Raw genomic sequence first — 19,442 nt, 5'->3', positions numbered from 1 at the left:
AGTTGGTACACAAAAATTAAAATTTAACTTGGTGCCCTTAACATTATTCATATGAAAATATCCCCTCCCTAGTACGAATGATGAAGAGGAATTTGTACCGAACACACCTATGTTTACAATGGTTTAATGTAGAGATACGAGTCGTTGGACAATATTGCAGGAGTGGAAAGAGTTTTGGCTGAGATTGAACAAGCGAATATCACTATCTATACTGACCTTGCATCAAATTATCTCAAAAGTTTTTCATTCCAGAGCTCAAAAGATGTATTGTTTTTTTAAAGGATAAAGTTTAAAGCCTTCCCCTTCTAAATACCATTAGATGAATACGTAATTTAGACCCACAGCAAAGACAGCGTTTTTTTACCCTCATTCCAATATGAAGTTGCTTAAACTTTTTAACACCTGAAAGTAACAAAAAAGAAAAAGACAAAAAGAGGTGTGAGATAGTAAAAAGTTCAGACCTTGTTGTCAACTAAGACAAACCCAATTCTGTGTAAGCTCTAAATAGATGGAGGATGTGAAGGAACCGGTGTTGGCCAAGCAGGATGCACAAGAGGGTATGAACAAATTCTTTCATGTGAATTTATAGGTACTTGAAGCTCGCCAACCTTTTCATAGGGGTTTTCCTTAATCTTATACTGAAAAACATGATTGCCCCATATAATAAAAAACACATCACTGTTGTTTATATGAAAAGCAAGCCCAACCATATTTTTAAGATATTTCCTTTTGAAGTAAAGCTCATGAACCAAAACCCACGAAGTGGACACCCAGTCTGTATACTCCAATTCCCAAATTTTGATAACAAAGCATTCCACATTTATCTCCAAAACGTGCAACAGCCGCAGCTCTCCGCGTACAGCTCCCAAGTATTCCCTGCCAATGGAATTCAGCCATCCACTCCCAAAGTCATCAGGAAAGTCAATGACACATCGATCATTCAAAAAATCGAATGCGACAATTCTGTCAAAAGCATGATCATTTTCACGCCAACATAGAATTCCTTTGCATGTAACAAGATCAAGGTGGTCCAACAGCAGTATCCTTTCTGGTCGTGGATACGAGAAGAATGATTCGCTCCATTGTGCTGATTTAGAACAAAGACATATTGTTGAAGTAGGTGGATTGTGGCACATTTGCTGTCACATCTTCTTCTGTTTTTTGTAGTTAGTGAAGCAAAGTTATTAATGAGGGTATGGTGTATGGTATGGGAGAACTTCTGTGGACAAAATCTATTTTGTTTTTGTTTTTGTTTTGTTGAAGACCACGTCTTCTTGCTCTCTCTGTCTCTCTCCATATATGTATGTATAATGCATTGAAGTTACTGTAGTAAGCAGAAAACACATGTTGCTGTCCATTTTTTGCTCATCTGTTTTTGCTCTTCCGATTGCTCTTTGTTCTTTAAGTTTGCTCTATCTCTTAGCCTATTTCCATCTTCCATCCTCTGCTCTTTCAAAAATCCAACACATATCACCTGAAATTCGCAAGAATCTTCATCGTCATCAGGAGGCGCAGCAGGATGAATTAATACCACCTTGTAGTTGTATTGAGCTTTAGTGGAGAATCCAAGTTGTCCGTTGCTATTGTTGGGCATACATACTAACGCAAACCCAATTGGGCTGCTCAAACCACTGTTTAGTAAGCGGATTACAAATGTAGTAAATTTCTCTGCCAAATAAACCACTTCCCACAAGCAACAGATCATCAAATGAGGCCCCCATGCAACCACGGGTGAAGGCATGAAGTCCAAATAGTTAGTTGCTACCTTTTCATGGAGAAACTTTGATTCCTCAGAAAATAGCTTACAAAATGGTCGGTAACGTTGGATGTTGCCGAATGTACGGATATGAGCTCTTCGAAATAAGATAGTGTAGGGTGGTGAGTAACGATCTTGCTGGTCATGATGCTGGCGAATGAACTTCTGAATAAATTCTGGGTGAGAAATCACGGAATGCCAACGGCGACAGACCCAAAAAGTATAGCAGATCTAGTGAAACCCTAGTTCAAACTGTATTCATTATTTAACTGAACTAAATTAGTAAAATAAACTGAGGCTTAAACTTCCTTCAGAAAAAAAGAAAACTTTTAAGCAGAAAAAAGAAAAACAGAAGCTTTTATTTTGCGAGCAAAAAGTATCGAACTTTGTATGGCACGATCTTCCAAAAGCTTCGGTACAAAGAAATCAAACTTATAACTATGAGATCAAAAACATAAAAAATTCTCAGATATTAAAAAGAAAGATAAAAATAAGAATTGATTGGTCCGTAGCCAAAAAAAAAAAAAGAAAAAGAAAAAGAAGGGGAATCAAACCTTAATCAAGATAATGCGAGATTCATCCTTTTTTTCCATAACCGCGGACCCAGAGTGCGTCTACGACATGATTTTAGGCAACAAAATGACAGTCACACTAACTACATATAATATATATATATATATATAGAGAGAGAGAGAGAGAATGGTCTATTTTTTAAATAACCTACTTTTCTTTAAAAGAAAAGGTAAGTGGCTCTGTTAGTCTTGATCTTTAAACATAGTGACGACGCTAAACTTTTAATTTTTGCATATTTAATCCCTAAATTTTTATTTTTTGACAATTCTGATCTTTGACAGTAAAATAAATGAACTATTTCTAAAATTAAACAAAGATAATCATTGTTCAGATAATTTAATTTTTAACAAAAAAAAGTCATGCAAAATTTTCTCTTTATTACTATTTAAAACCTCTTAAAAATTATGCCTCGTTCGTTTCGCTGATTCGAGTTTAGAATTTGAGTTTTGCTACAGTAAAAAGCTCTCACAAACAATCACATCTAACTTTTTTGCTACAGTAAAAAGCTCTCACATACAATCACATCTCAACTCAAATTCTAAACTCGAATCATCGAAACGAACGAGGCCAATTGTGGACATGTTATAATTATTTATATAAAATTTTAAGTTATGTGATAATAATGATATAGTTATTTACGTTAAATTTTAGAAATCATTCGTTAATTTTATTGTCTGAATCAAAATGATCAAAAAATGAAAGTTCATAGACTAAATATGCTAAAATTAAAATTTTAAGGACCAAATTGTTATTATACTCAAAGTTCAAGAACTAACAAAACCAATAACAAAGAAAAAACCACAAAAATTATAAGAAAAATTCGGTGGATAGTCCTTTTTTGCCACTCCCTTATAATAAATAGTCCTAGTTCTTAATATTTGTCTAAATGGTGATTATTTTGTTTTTGCTTGGTTAATCAATTATTAACCGTCGGTTAGTAATTTTGATCAACTGATTACTGACAAAGCATCTTTAAAAAATGGTCATTTACCTCATTGAATAAATTTTAAATTAACTATTTCGCTAAAAATCTCATGCAGAATACCAACAATAAATTTTATAAATATCTTTTATGTTTATTATTTGATTTAAATTTAGATTTTTATTAATCTGTAGGATTATTTTGGATATTTAAATTATTTAGTTGAGTTCTTTATTAGTTTTAAATTTTAAGGAAGTAGTGTGAAACGACAACAAATAGAAACAACACCTGTCGCATAAACGACAATAGAAAAAATACGACTAGATAGTGAAGTACGAAAGATGACACAAATAGGAAAACGACAACTAAAATTAGAAACGACACTGAGAGCCCGCTTAGTTCGTTAATTCGAGTTAAAACGTGATTTTATATAAAAATTTTTACTATAATAAAAAAGTTAAATGTAACTGTTTATAGAATTTTTTACTGTAATAAAATTAGAATCGGTGAATAATGAACAGAACCTAAATAACGACAAAAGAAAATAAGAGAACGACACGAGAGTGGAGCGACGACGAATAGAAAACAACGCCTAATTTAGAAACGACAAAAAAGGAAAACGACAAGAAAGTGAAAACAACATACCGTGGAAAACGACACGTTTCACCGATTAAAAACGACGGAGCACAAAACAACAAAATTGAGAATGCAGCAATTAATGTAAAACGTCAGGAAATGGGAAAGGACACAAAAATACAAGAGGGTAAAAATTCTTGGGAACATCATTTCTCCATAAAAAAACCAGGTATATAAAAGGCAAACGTAGTAATAGTATCATGATATAAGTGTATCAAACAGCAGTTCTGCTCGTCACTACATTACACATTTGCATGTCTCAAATCTCTATATAGCATAACACGTAAAAGAAACAAAAAAGAGGGGATCAAAATTGCAAAAACAAGTTGGAATCTTCATCATGGAAAACTCCAACAAACTCTACGATTCTCAATCATACATATTTACTATAATGCCGGAAACAAAAATTAAGAGGCCCATTGATATGAACCCAAATCACGCAGTCAGTTTCTGTGATATGTGCTGGAGATGTAATGCAGCCAACAGCCCTTGCCATATTTCTCCAGGTGCACCAGTTACTTGAAAATCAACAATTTTCCTCTGTTTTCTGTAGTAATCTTCCAATGTCTTGCTCTGGGAAAAAATGACAAGGACGCGACAATCAACCTCATGGGAACAATTTCAAACTCATAATAAATGTTCACATACATTTTAAACATGGGATTTATGTCAAAAAGTTAACATACCTGCTCTGCGTTAAACTTTTCCTTCCAGACTCCTTCAGAATCAGTTGCAGATGATTTTTGTTGTTTCATGCAAAGAAATTCTTGACAAGGAGAGAAATTTCCAATTCCTGGATTCTTCTTCTCCATGTGCTCTTCTGTGCTTTTGAAATTCACAACTAAATCAATATCCGCAAATTGATCAAGGATCTCCTGTTAAAAAAAAGAAGGAAAATACAAGACGATTTAAATAAAGTTCAGAATCTAACATCTACGCCAGACAAAATGCAATGTTAGGAACACAATTCACATCAAGCCCCAAGTCGATTTTTGAAACAATTTTCTTTTTATTTATAAAAAAAAAACCATTAAATTTCATGCACTTGCACATGTAAACGTGCTTACTAGCGTGGGGTTTTTCACTCCTCATTGGAATGCTCATAAGTCTATTTTGAAAACCCACAAATAAAAAATTAACATTTTCTTGGAACTTACAGCTTGAATTCTTGTTCTAGGGATTCCGTCTAAAATGAACCCAGTTTCACCTCTGTAGTATCGTTCCTCAAGTCTCTTGGACAAGAGGGCAAATATTACTTCCTCAGGCACAAGCTTTCCCTCATTCACAGCATTTGCAATCTAGAATTCCCAAAAGAAAAAAAAAAGGCAAAAAATGGTCAATAATGCTCATTCAGGAAATAAGAACCAGAGATTCGACTTACTTTTATCTTCAATCTCAAAGTTAAATAATTTGGGGAAAATAACTTGTGGTACCACTTTCAAGATTAGATGAATATATTAAAAAGAAAAAAAATGGAAAGGTCCAGAGTTTATTGTAGGCACGTTTGAACTCCACTAGATTATCAAATTTTGAGAATATTTATTCATTTTCAGAAAAAAAGAGGTTCTCATTTACAACAATAATGGCAGCAGAATTAAAAAGATTACAAAAATGAAGCCTTGAAAATTTTTGCGTTTTACGAATTGAATTCTCAAGATAAAGATCAACAGCTCAATTCTCCGTTTGGTTCTCAAATTCGGAACCAGAGACAAAATATAAAGATCGATCAAAAACACAATTCAAAAAGAAAGAAACGAAATTCTCAAAAGAAATTAAAGCGAAAAACAAAGAATTTTGAACCTTCTTATAGAGAGAGGATCGAGGATTGAGTTCCTGGCGAACAAGAGTGCCCATCGAAATGTGAGGAACTTCCAAAAGTTTCGAGAGCCTCTTGGCGTAGACGTGTTTCTTGGCGCCTCGGTCTCCGATCACCACCCACTGCACTCCTCTCGGTGGAAGCCATCCCTCGGCGTCCACCATCGGCTTCGGCTCGCGCCGATCCCACTCCTCCTCTTCTTCATAGTCGTAGTACTGGAGCTGAGCCGCGGAGGCCGATCCGTAGGCTTGCCGAGACACGAGGCCGAGAAGACGGCGCGTCAGAGGCCGCGTAACCGCGCCGAAGCGGCTGAGTACGGCCATGGCGGCGGTGAGAGTTAGCGAAGGGTTTTAGAGAGGAAACGTCGACAGCGAAGTAAAGGGACGGCTTTTGAGGAGAGGGAAGCAATGATTCAAGAAGAGAAGAGTAATAAAAAATTCAGACAAAATAGGGGAGGGAGAGAGAGAAGATCATTGTGACGAAAATACCCTTGTTTCTTGAAGTGAATTACACTTGTGCCAATACTTATATGGTCGTGGTTGGAGCGCGCGAACCGGGGTGGTCCAGGCCGGTTCCGCTGAGACTCGGGAACGGAGAGGTTGGAGTCAGGTACGGCTGTGAACTCGTGTATCTTTTTTTTATTATTTTTTATTTTTAGAAGAAAAATTATCTTATACGCTTGACGTTTTAGATTTTTTTATTATTAGATTTACATATTTTTTAATTTTTACGTGAGATATTATGTAAATCTAATAGATAAAAAACTGACCTATTAGTATGTTGACGTAACAGAGAAGATCCTATAAAAATTCATATATATATATATTTGGCTTTCTCTACGATAAGACTCTTTATGAAAATCACCGGTAAAACATCCTGTTTTGACGGTTATATTTTTTTTTAACGGTCAGATCTGCAGAGTGAGCAGTTTTGTGTGGTGCATTGTAAATTTTTAACGTAAATTTATACAAATCTAACCGTTAAAAACATAATCTAATGATCAAGATAAAATATTTGTGGTGAATTTTTTTAAGAGGTCTAAGCTCCCTTCTTTATTCTATGAATTTCTATGTATTTCTTTGTACCGACGCGAATCATTCACTCACGCCCCACTGTCTATTTTATGATCAATAAGGGGTTGTTTGGTTTGGGGATTCGTATCCCGATTCGAATCATGATTCATGGTTCGCTACAGTGTTTTCTCTCACAAAAAATACACGTAAATTGAAAATAGTTATAATATTATGATTATAATCTATAAACCAAACGTCTCTTAAGAGTTTTTTCTTTTGATTTTTACGATGGCGTCTTAGTGCTTTCATGAAAGATTATTCGGGTGATTAATGGAGAGATTCGTTTTTTTTTTCTCCCTTATTTTTTTAGTTTCAAAGTTAATTTTGTTTAAATTTTCAAAAACAAAATACTGAAATAATATTTAAATAGTGGTTATTGTGGACTTTTTTGGCATTTTAACAATCTCGTTGAATTTTATAAAATAAAGGAAATAATTTTGAGATAGTCAAAAAACATAAAGAATAGGTTTTAGATTATAAAAAATAAAAGGGCAAACATGATATTTAGCTAAAATTCAATGGATGCTTTGAAGTCTTAATGGTGACATGTCCATTAGGTTTTTTTTTTGTTTTTTTTGATAATCATGTAGTTGCGATTGGTTGAAAAGATGTGGAGCATGACCACCAATATAGCATTCTCGTAATATAGTAGCCATAAACAACATGAAGAAAAAAGTTTCGTAAAATAATGTCAATACTTTACCATCACAATTTACGTGTAATTTAACTTTTATAAACGAGAATTTATTTATTATTATTTTTTTAAAAATATTAGTGTTCACTATTTATTAGTCATCACATTTATATTATTTTTTTTAATATTTCAAAACCAATGTTATCCAAAACTATTTCAATAAATTTACCCGTGATATTTCTTTCGATAACAATATTTCCATCTATGATTATATATTCCCTTATGTTGATACTCCATTTGTAGTCAATTTTTGTTTTCTATGATTTTGGACGTAACATACATCTAAGCTCAAAACCTGTAGAGACATTGTTATACGTATTTATTTATTTTACAAACAACTCAATATGTGAAAAGAAAATATTATAGTAAAAAGTTAAATTTAAATTTTTATGAGAAAAAAACATTATAGTAATAGAACTCAAGCTGTGTATGTGAAAAGAAAATATTATAATAAAAAGTTAAATTTAAATTTTTATAAGAAAAAATATTATAGTAATAAAACTTGATTTATAACTTGAATTGTAAAAAGAACAATATAGTCTTTGGTTCGCCAGCAGGCTACTAGCTAGTGTGAAATTGCTCGTATGGGTGGCAGAGTGCCAAAATTGGACAGCCCAAATGAAAAATGGAATTGGCATTAAGTTGAGTAGAGGTTACCATGATGGGTTCTAATATGATATGAGGGAAGTAACAATATATATATATATATATATATATATATGTATATAGGGTCACGAAGTAACGAAATAGTGAATGCTTTTTCTTCTTGTCATACCGCCTGATGTAGAAGTATACTCGAAGAAATGTTTGAATCCGTCAATTGGGTTTGCCCTCGTTTATATAATAGACTCTTCAAAGTAAGGGCACTAGTGAGTAGTGTTTAAAGTAAATTATCGAGTCTGATCCATTATGGTGTTTAAAGTAATAGTTGTAACATCCTACTTCATATTACCATCCTGTAATTTCTACTTATGTTATTGCCATTTCACAATATAAACTATTTACGTGAGTATGTATTGAACCCTTATTAGTACAAAGTCTCGCATCAAGTCATTAAAGCCCCGTTTATTTCACTGATTCGAATTTTTAATTTGAGTTGAGATGTGACTTTATGTGAGAATTTTTTTACTGTAGTAAAAAAATTAGACGTTACTGTTTCTGAGAACTTTTTACTGTAACAAAACTCGAATCGGTGAAATGAACAGTTCCAACTTCTGATTCCAGGTAATTCTAATCACTAGCTACTTTCTACTCATGATCAACACCAATTTGAGTGCTATTTTCAATTTCCAACTTGCGAAACCTTTTCTCTTACTTTTAGACTTCTTGAAACCCACGAATTACAGGCTGGACATTTAACGTAGTCACACACTATTCTTTACTCTTTACACCGTGTTGAAGTAAAGTATAGATTCTCCTAAACATATTGCATGTCTTTATTCAGGAAACGTACATAAGACGTACTTTTTTAGTTTCCAACATATATATATAGAGGTAAAGTCTCCGGTCCGCATCAGATTGTGTATTTTTTTTTTTGAAATATGTATATATTTTTTTAAAATGTGTATATTTTTTCTTAAAACATGTATATATTGTATATCTTATCATAAAAGAAAATGTATATATTTTAAGAAAAAATATACACATTCTAAAGAAAAAATATTCATGTTTTATAGAAAAATAAACAAGTGCCGCTCCAGTCCAGGTACCGGACTGAAGACAATTCCTATATATATAGATCGAGCAATCGAATTCTTTGATTTTCAAAACAAATTACGCGGAAGATCGAAACTCTCTCCATATATAAAATCCCACATGCAAATTATTAAATGATAATCACGTATATTAGCACTAATTAAAGTGATAAGCTGATTCGCAGTTCAATGATTAATAATTGGAAGGTGGAAACTTTATTCTATGAGTAAACACAAAGGAGGACTACTCTTCAAATATTCCCATCCCTAGGTGTATAAATTAAGGTTCTCAGAACAAAATATCTCATAATTCCTCTTGTACAACCATACATAAACGAGGAGATAAGTGAATCCAGAGAGCCCTATTCCAGAAGATAAGGTTGCCATTTCAGGTATATATGATTAACTTTCTCGTTTAATGTCACTATGTTTTACGTATTGTAATGTATATAATATATAGATGTATATATTTTTTTTATTACGTAAAAGAACTTCATTATAAACTTCGTAGCAACTATGTACCACAGCGTATATAATACTCTGAAAAATTTGCGAACGCTCTCATAGATTCATATTTCACTTCTTACTCTAGATCTGTAGCTATTAAGATATATAATTGATCTTACGCTTGAATCAATATATTGCATATATATTATTAACTTTTTTTTTTTATTATTGTTAACTTTCCCAATGTCATGCAAACCTTCCACATTATCTGTAGATTAATCTATACATATATAAGAAGCAAAAAAAAAAAAAAAAAAAAAAAACCCATTATTTGGAAAATAAAATATAAAAAAAAAAAAAAAAAAAAAAAAAAAAAAAAAAAAAAAAAAAAAACACTGCAAAACTCGCCCTTTTGGTCAAAATCACTATTCAATGAACAGTAATATCATTTTTTTAATGGTTTTTTTTTGCCCTTTTTTGCTCTTTTCATCTTCTCTCTTTCCTTTGTTTTTTTTTTCTCAGAATTTTATATTTTTTCATTATTGGCCTTCTTTTTAACTTTTTCTTTCATTTACCCACATTATTTTTTTTAAAAGATGTTATCCTATTTAAATATTTCTTTCTAGTAGTGCCCTAAACTTATTTATTCCTTCATTTTAGTCATTTTTCTTACCTTTCTTATTTTATTCTTGAAATTTTCTTTAATTCTTTGTTTTGGTCCTTTTGTCCAAAAACTTATTTATTTCTTCATTTAATCTCTTTTTGATACTTTTTTTTTATTTTTACCCTCAAATTCTATTTTTCTTTATTTTGGTTCATTTTGTCTTAAAACTTATTTATTTCTTTTTTTAGTCCTTTTTTTACCCCTTTTTTTACTTCTTGCCTTAAAACTTTAAACCCTTTTGCGTTAGTTCTTTTCTAAGATGTTATATTTAGATGTTATATGCTTTTTAATAATAACACCGTAATTAAAACTTAACATGGATTACTCCTCACATACATCACACACGAGCAGTACAACTAGTTTCTTTATAAAGTCCAATCGTATAGTGCATATTTTTACAGTCCTAGTACCTAATTTACTTTTTTCCTTCTCTTTTTTTTTTTCCGTTTTCTTTTTCTTCCTCTATGAAATCATGAAGATTAGGCCACAATATATAATGGCGGATATTGCCGGAGGAGATCATGTTGTTATCGACGTAAAAGCACACTTGAAAGAAAAGCTGTCTGGTAATTTGGTCATGTCACCCCATTGCAGCATCTTCAAAATCCCAACCATACTCTCCAGACATAGTATTGAAGCTAAGGCTTACGCACCCAATGCATTTTCCTTCGGTCCCTTCCATCACTTTGATGAAAAACTAAAAGCCACTGAAAAGATCAAGTCCAAATATTTGCTTGACCTTATCTCTCGTCTCTCAAGTCCAAAATACAATCCAAATCCCAAAGATCGCGACACGGTTTTGAGTTCCATAATGGTGAATTGACAATTCCACCACTACTAATTCAGGAGACAACGGAGACTGTGTTTCGAAACCTCATCAGCTTGGAGCAGTGTTGCCCTAATTATGAGCCTAAAATCACTTCCTACGCCGTTCTGTTGGACAACCTTATCAACACTAAAGATGACGTGGAAATACTTAGCAAGAATAGGGCCATTGATCTGTGGCTGAATCTTGAGCAGGCGACCAAATCATTCAGCAATCTCTATATTGACACTTACCTCAAAGAATCCTTTTATATCAAACTTACTCGTGATGTGGATACATGGTGCCAGGCCAGCTGGAACAAACATCGAAGATCGCTGGTGCGTGACTATTTCAAACACCCATGGACACTTATCTCCGTCATCGCTGCGTCTATCGCATTGATTCTTTCCTTCCTGCAGACCTTGTACACCATTAAAGGATCTTAAAAAATAAATCATTGTATGTCATTCATACTAGCTTGAAGTGTATAATGTTGATTAATAATTTTCCTATACTTATCAGTACTGAGAAGAAAATTATTTTCATTAGTTTGTTATGTTTCTATTATTAATGTATTAATACTGAGAAGAAAATTATTGTCATTTGTTTGTTATGTTTCTATCGTTGTATTATTTTGCAATATCGCTCTAGTTCGTCACACCCAAAGTTTGGGGAACGAAAAAAAAAAAAAAAAGCTATATCCATCTTCATTAGAGAATATTATTTCATGCTTATATGGTAAATTAATTTGAGACGTAGAGAAATTTTTTATTATATCTTTTAAGGAGTTATTAATGATTTACTAATTATTTTTTAACCAATTAGAGATTGAAATTGATGTAAGATATCGAGTGAAATCTTTTTGGTAAGTAAAATCGAGAGTGATATTTTCCAATATCGCTCTAGTTCTTCGTCACCCAAAGTTTGGGGAAAGAAAAAAAGATATATCTATCTTGATCGGAGAATCTATTTCATGTTTACATGGTAAATTAATTTGAGACGTACAAAAATGTTTTATTATGGGCCAGTTTGGAATAGTTTGTGTTTGTGCTTTTAAATAATAGAAGAAGGTAAACATAAGTTTGCGCTTTTTAATTAGTGTTTGGATAGTGCTTGAAAAAGTACTTTTATATCTAAGAAGAGCTTTTAAACTTATTTGGGTAAAAAAGTCCAAAAAAAACTTACGGTATGTTCATTTTTGCAACCAAAGTTATGACTTAAATTGTGTATTTAAGAGAAAAATACTATAGTAAAAAAGTTGAATTTAAATTTTTATGAGAGAAAACACTGTAACAATGTGACTTGAGTCATGAAATGAACAATGCCTTATTGTTATAAAAAGTAATGTAATAAAAGGATATTAATGAGATATTTAATTTGGTATTCTCACAAATAAAAGGTTAAAAATGTAAATAAAAAAGCTTTTCATAAGCACCAAGGAGTTGACTTGTTTTAAAAGTGCTTAAAAAAGCCAAAAAACACTTTAAGGTTGTTCATCCAAACAGGTTCAAACACGGCTTTTAGACTAAATAAGCTAAATACATATTTTTTAAGCCAATCTAAACGGGCCCTATATCTTTTTAAGGAGTTATTTGTCCTACTTTTAAGGAGTTACTAGTTTTTAATGTACTCCGCAAGTATTGTCGTGTTGAAGACACTTAAAAAGTTTATTATTTATTGAATAATGAAAATTCACTTATACAACCATTTAAGGATTTTTGAATTTTTCTAAAAAAGAATAGGACAAATTACTCTTATGCCTCCTGAACTATTGACGTGTTATAAAAATACCCTCTAAACTTTAAAAATATCAAATTTTCACCTGGACTAATCGTCGTTATCACGCTTCCCACTTATTTGCTCCCTTTGTTAAATATTGAACAGTAAGTGTGATGTGGCAGTCGCTGAGGCATTTAATTTCTAATGTAATATGAAATGACTATTTTGCCCATATAGTGTAAACACTCTTAAGTTTTTGGTGAAAAATGGAAGCATACGACCTTCCTCGATTTCATTGATATTTATACACAAGTGGTTTGATATAATTACAAATCAATCAAATAAATGCTGACATATCCTAATTTCATTACGTGATGGAACTTTTCTGATTGTTTTTGGAAGACCCAATATCAAAGGGATTGCTCTGAGCGTTGACGATTGCATTGCTGATTGCTTGTGATCTGTCATTGACTTTGCCTTTGCAAATCTTTCCTTATCATGCCCCCTCAAGTTGGAGAGGGAAGTAGACTGAACGACCAACTTGTTTCTGAGAAAGGTAAAGGTGGCCTTTGATAGAGGCTTAGTGAATATATCTGCTGGTTGTAAGGAAGAAGGCACATATCGAGTAACAAGAGTGCCCATGGCAACTTTTTCACACACAAAATGATAATCTATTTCGATATGCTTAGTGCGGGCGTGAAGTAATGGATTAACAGACATGTATAAAGCACTTAAATTATCACAAAATAGCTGTGGTGGCTTGCGTAAAGAGATGCCAATATCACGAAGCAAAAAATTTAACCATGTAAGTTCAGCAGTAGTGGAGGCCATCGAACGATACTCAGCTTCCGAGCTTGATCGGGCAATTGTCGGCTGCTTTTTAGAACACCAAGAGACACAGTTAGCTCCGAGAAAAACACAAAAACCAGTAGTACTCCTCATTGTCGTAGAACATCCTGCCCAATCGGCATCTGAGAATGCATAGAGAGAAATGGTGCTGTTTGAAACGAAACGTAGACCATAATCTTGAGTTCCCTTGAGGTAGCGAAGTATTCGCTTTACTGCCTTGAGATGAAGCATAGTCGGATGATTGAAAAATTGACAGATTCGATTTACCGAGTGAGTTATATCGGGCCGAGTGAGTGTCAAATATTGTAAGGCGCTTGCTATACTCTGAAAATTTGTAGCATCCATAAGTTCATCATCTGAACTGGTAGACTTGTCTTTAAGAGCCATTGGAGTAGCATTAGTAGCACTAGTAGGCATGCTAGTACGTATGAGCAAATCTTGTACATATTTGGCTTGTGAGAGAAAGATACCACCATCAAAGGTTTTTATTTCAACTCCTAGAAAATATTTCAAAGCTCCCAAATGTTTAATAGCAAACTCGACACTTAATTGTTGAATGATAGTAGTGACGAACAAATCACTGTTTTCGGTGACTAAAATATCATCGACGTAGATGAGTAGCAGAATTGTTGTATTATTCTGACGATAAACAAAAAGTGAAGGATCTGCCTTACTGCAAAAGAAGCCAAGGTGAAGCAGGAATCGAGAAAGCCGATCGAACCATGCTCGGGGGGCTTGTTTAAGACCGTATAGGGACTTGCGAAGTAGACACACATGATCGGGCTTATGTGGGTCAACAAAACCGGGAGGTTGTTCCATATAAACAGTTTCTTTGAGATTACCATGTAAAAAGGTATTTTTAACGTCGAGTTGCCTCATACTCCAATTGAGTGAAGTCGAGAGAGCTATCACTATTTGAATGGTTGTGTGTCGAACCACCGGACTGAATGTCTTATCATAGTCAATACCGGAGACTTGAGTAAAGTCACGGGCAACTAATCTAGCCTTGAAGCGATCTATAGAACCATCTTCATGCTGCTTGATTCTGTAAACCCACTTGGCCCCAACAACATTTGAATTAGCGAGTTGAGGAACTAAAGACCAAGTGTTGTTATCCTTGAGAGCTTGTAGTTCTTCATGCATTGCTTCTATCCAGCGTTTATCTTTAAGAGCTGAACGAAGAGTCTTTGGCTCTGTAGGAATTGTAGAGTGATGAGCCAGATTACATTCATAATCTTGCAGATAGGCTGGTGCGTGTCGAATTCTGTGAGGTCGCTCGGTGACAACATTTGAAAAAGGCGTCTCCGCTGCACCATTTGTTTCAAGAGCATTGTCATTTGGCAAAGACGATTCTTTCTCAGAATGAATAACATCATTGTCCTCAGAAAGATCATTGTTTTGCTCCATGGAAACTTCTTCTCTGGGTGTTCTTTGAAGCACGCCATTATTTTCTTCCATTATAGTGTCACCTGGAGAAAAATTTTCTTCATCTGCACCACAACAAGAGTTAGTTTTTTGATAAAAACTATTTTTCTTATTTTTGTCATTTATAGTCTGCTGTGTGAACACTTGGTTCTTTTCTTCTCCAAACCATTCGTCAAGTGTTGGAAATTCAGAGAGTGCTGGAATAGAGGAATTTTGCTCTACTTCTGTAGGCTTGAATGGAAATTTTCCTTCATCAAACACCACATGTCGTGAAATATAAACCCTTTTTGTTGCAAGATTAAAACATCGATATCCTTTATGAATGGGGCTATAACCAATGAATACACACGGATAGGACTTTCTGGTGAATTTATTGCCTCATTGATGTCGTAAAGAGGGAAAACACAAACACCCTAGCACTCGCAAGCCTCTATAATCTGGATCTCTCTTGTATAGTTTTAAATAGGGTGCTTTGTTATGTAGAACTGAAGAAGACATTCTATTGATTAAATAAGTGGCTGTGGAAAAAGCTTATACCTAGAGAGATAATGGTAAGTTGGCATGAAATATCATAGTTAATCCGGTGTCAACTATATGACGATGCTTTCTTTCAGCAACCCCGTTTTGTTCTGGCATACCGGGACACAAAATTTGCAACTGCATTCCACCTTTTTGAAGATGATCAAGAAAATTGAGTGAACTAAACTCTCCACCACTGTCACATTGAAAATTTTTAATTTTCTGATCAAATTGATTTTCAACAAGTTTTTGAAACTTGGGAAAGCAAGAGTAAAAATCTGATTTCCTTCTTAATGGATAAAACCACGTGAAGCGAGAGTAGTCATCAATAAAAATAACATAGAATCTGAATGCTTGATTTGAGACAATTGGGGCAGGCCCCCAGAGATCACAATGAATTTTTTTGAGAGGCATATCTGAAACTTTATTATTAAGATTAAATGGTAGCTTACAACTCTTCCCCGATTGACAACTAATGCAAACAAATTGTTTAGTTTTCCAACTAGTGACATCAATTGCTTTTTTCCCTTTCAAGAAAGACAAAACCTTTGAACTGGGGTGTCCAAGCCGCTGGTGCCACAATGAAGATGAGCCGCTACCTTTTATTGCTGTCAAAGCCTTTTAGAAATCCTGTTCCAAAGCATAAAGTTGTCCATGCTTATGCCCCCTTACTATTATCTTCTGGTCTCGGTCCTTAACAACAAAATCAAAAGGTGTGAATTCAACAATACAAGCATTGTCCGAGGTAAATTTGCTTACTGATAGCAAATTCTTTTTCAATTCTGGAACCACAAGCACATCTTTTAAATTCAGTTTCCCTTTACTTGTAGAAATATGAGCATCTCCAATATGTGTTATGGGCAGTTTATTTCCATTTCCCACGTAAATAAAATCATCACCCCTATAAGGCTTTAATCGAGACAATTTACCTGTATCATTGGTCATATGTGCGGTTGCACCGGAATCAACATAAAAGGAAGGATCATTGTTGTTGAGAGTGAGTGCTGCCAAGGCTTGTGTTAAATCTTCTGACTGATAAGAGTAATCAAACCTATACCAGCAGTCAAGAGTGACATGATTCATTTTTCCACAAATTTGACAAGCCACCTTACCAGCCTTTTGATGTTGATTTGATTCTGACTCTTGAGTCTCTTTTGTGGGATTGCTTTGAAAAGGTCTAGAAATGTTGCTATTGTTATTCTGGGCATTATAACGACCAGCCGGTGTGAAACCTCGTCCTTTGGAGTTGAAATTTCCTCTGCCGCCTCTGCCGCCACGACCTCAACCACGCTGAGTAAAGAAAGCTTGGGCATGCTCAATGTAGACTCTTTCCTCCTCCTTTTGGGCAGCAAGAGTTTGTTCATGCCCTTGAAGAGCAAGAACAAACTGGTTGAAAGCAGGGTAGGGAGGCTTAGTCACCATTGCGAGGTGAAAATTCTCATACTTTGGCCCTAAGCCACGAGCAAATTGAAAAACTTTGTCTAGGTCGGAGACTGGCCTTTTGATGGCGGCAAGGTTGTCGCATATTAGCTTGAATTCTTTGATGTATTCTTCTAAGGATCGTGATCCCTTCTTGATGGTCATCAACATGTTCTTGAGCAGGCCTTCCTTCTCGATTGTGGTTGGAAGCAATTGCTTTTCCAACGAACTCCAGAGAGTGAAGGCCGTAGCATCCTCATCAATAGACGGTTAGGCTTATTCATTAATTGTGCCGAGAAGCCAAGAGATGAGTAAACCATCATCGGTTTCCCATGTAGTAAAGTCAGGATTCACAGACTTATCTTCCAATTGTGCCGCTGGTTTTCCACCCCCTTGTTGAAGGTGATGGAGCACTCCGAGACTACGAGAAAGATGAAGGATCTGTGATCGCCACAAGAGATAATTGTTAGAACTTAGTCTGATTGAGACTAAACTAGCACATTAGTGAAACGATTGGATACTAAGTGTAGGCTCTTTCATTTTGGTAGAAAGAAAGGTGTTTGTGTTTGGGGCTTGCAAGTTTCACGGCTTTGATACCATGTTAGTTTACCAATCCATCCCAAAAGCTTAAGTTTTTAGGAGGTGAGCCAACAATAGTTTAATACTTTAACACTCTCCCTCACGTGTGGGCTGGACAATGGGCAATCGTGTGGGTAAATTAATTGAAAAGCCCAACACGTGAATATTTAAGTCCGAGATATATTAAAGACCCAACACATGATGACAATTTAAATGGGGATAAAGAATGCAATTACGGGGGTTTGAACTCAGGACCTCCCGCTCTGATACCATGTAAACACTCTTAAGTTTTTGGTGAAAAATGGAAGCATACGACCTTCCTTGATTTCATTGATATTTATACACAAGTGGTTTGATATAATTACAAATGAATCAAATTAATGCTGATATATCCTAATTTCATTACGTGATGGAACTTTCCTTATTGTTTTTAGAAGACCCAATATCAAAGGGATTGCTCTGAGTGTTGACGATTGCATTGCTGATTGCTTGTGATCTGTCACTGACTTTGCCTTTTGCAAATCTTTCCTTATCATATAGTAATCCCCTTCTTAAGTTCCCTGTGCATTTCGTGGCCATCCAACAAGATCAGGAGCAGTCAGAATGAGAATTGAAAAAAAAAAAAAGAAAGAAATAACCTATCAACATACTTGGAACCTCCTTTTTTCCCTCTCTGCTTAGTTTTCTTGTGAGTTTTTCTTTTGGGTTGCAAAGGAATACGAGTCCTGACATTAAATTTAGAGGAAATCATCAAGCCAACAGAGCTGGCCTAGATTGAGACAATAGACCAATAAAATTGACAAAGATGAATTAAAAGCAACCTGAAAGCACTTATTTGCCCATTGTTTTGTTATGAAACACACATGAACTGTAGACTTTGGTTTTGAAATTCGTCCCTTTTTCTTTTATTTCTTTTCTGCAGTCTTGGTTTCTTTTCCCATGTTTAGCACCTTGTTTTTCTTTTGAATTTATCATGGAGGACTCGATTTTATTACAACAAAAATTTTATGAGTATTTTTCAACTTTGATATGTATAGAGAAACCCAATAGAAAATTTCCATGTTTGTCAAATGGGTATTTTGATTTTCATTGAGACTTGTGAGGGTGAGCAGCCATTGAGAAAGGGGATGGGGAGATCGTATGCCGGAGGCTGGAGGCTAGATCCGTCGGAAGGTAGTTGCCTTCACGTCATTGTGGGGAGAAGAGATGGGGCCACGGTGGCCCTAATCAGCCCTAATTGGTCCCTTTTTTTTCACCTAAGTTACTTATTTGCCCTGGGATTGAGTGTCACGTGTCAAGAACGTGATACTTACCATTCAATATTTAACAGAGGGGGCAAATAAGGAGAAAGCGTGATAACGACGATTAGTCCAGGGGGAGAATTTGATATTTTTAAAGTTTAGGGGACATATTTGTAACACGTCAATAGTTCAGGTGGCATAAGAGTAATTTGTCCAAAAGAATATGTGTCAAGATAACAAGTGACAAAAAAAATTAAGTGGAGACACATTTGAAAAAAAATTATTTTAATCAGGTAAAAATAAAATAGGAACACATGCGAAAAATTACTCTTATAAGAGTAAAGTGTGAAACAATATATTAAAAAACACACAAAAAATTAAAATGTAAAAAATCACACACACAAAAATTGAAGAAAAAAAGGATAGAAAAGAGATAAGTGGAGGGAGTGTCACGTGGCAGCTCCATAGAAAAGAGTTTTGACTCTTTTATGTATTGTTAGATTAATGATCTATTGATTTTTTTTAACCAAATAGAGATTGAAATTGATGTAAAATTGAGTGAAATCTTTTTGGTAAGTAAAATTGAGAGTTAAATCTTGTATCATGATTAA

At 34.3% G+C, this 19,442-nt stretch overlaps 2 protein-coding genes across 2 annotated transcripts; one reads left to right on the top strand and one right to left on the bottom strand.

Moving 5' to 3' along the window:
* Positions 1-4,040: 4,040 nt before the first annotated feature.
* On the bottom strand, positions 4,041-6,105 carry LOC21400616 (probable adenylate kinase 7, mitochondrial). The gene is made up of 4 exons (XM_010113299.2): positions 5,688-6,105; positions 5,045-5,185; positions 4,574-4,762; positions 4,041-4,460 (listed from the first exon to the last, which is right to left on the bottom strand). Exons 1-4 carry the CDS (start codon positions 6,024-6,026, stop codon positions 4,323-4,325), a joined length of 807 nt encoding a protein of 268 aa, XP_010111601.1. The 5' UTR covers positions 6,027-6,105; the 3' UTR covers positions 4,041-4,322.
* A 4,980-nt stretch (positions 6,106-11,085) lies between these two features.
* LOC21400615 lies at positions 11,086-11,526 on the top strand (the record flags this gene model as incomplete). Its single annotated transcript, XM_024175538.1, has 1 exon — positions 11,086-11,526. A coding segment is annotated over one exon (441 nt), but the record flags the coding sequence as incomplete, so codon positions are not given.
* Between the last annotated feature and the right edge of the window lie 7,916 nt (positions 11,527-19,442).

The sequence above is a fragment of the Morus notabilis genome, unplaced genomic scaffold (assembly GCF_000414095.1).
Source record: "Morus notabilis unplaced genomic scaffold, ASM41409v2 Scaffold168, whole genome shotgun sequence".
In the NCBI taxonomy this organism is placed as follows: domain Eukaryota; kingdom Viridiplantae; phylum Streptophyta; class Magnoliopsida; order Rosales; family Moraceae; genus Morus; species Morus notabilis.
This window is presented reverse-complemented; position numbering and strand designations above follow the sequence as displayed.

What these genes read in the sequence shown, in the direction of transcription:
- LOC21400616 (XM_010113299.2), bottom strand. Translation starts at nt 6,026, where the DNA reads ATGGCCGTACTCAGCCGCTTCGGCGCGGTTACGCGGCCTCTGACGCGC. An exon ending in GATCCTCTCTCTATAAGAAG is followed by an intron (nt 5,186 to 5,687) that starts GTTCAAAATTCT and finishes TGGGAATTCTAG; the next exon opens with ATTGCAAATGCTGTGAATGA. An exon ending in AAAAGTTTAACGCAGAGCAG is followed by an intron (nt 4,461 to 4,573) that starts GTATGTTAACTT and finishes ATTTTTTCCCAG; the next exon opens with AGCAAGACATTGGAAGATTA.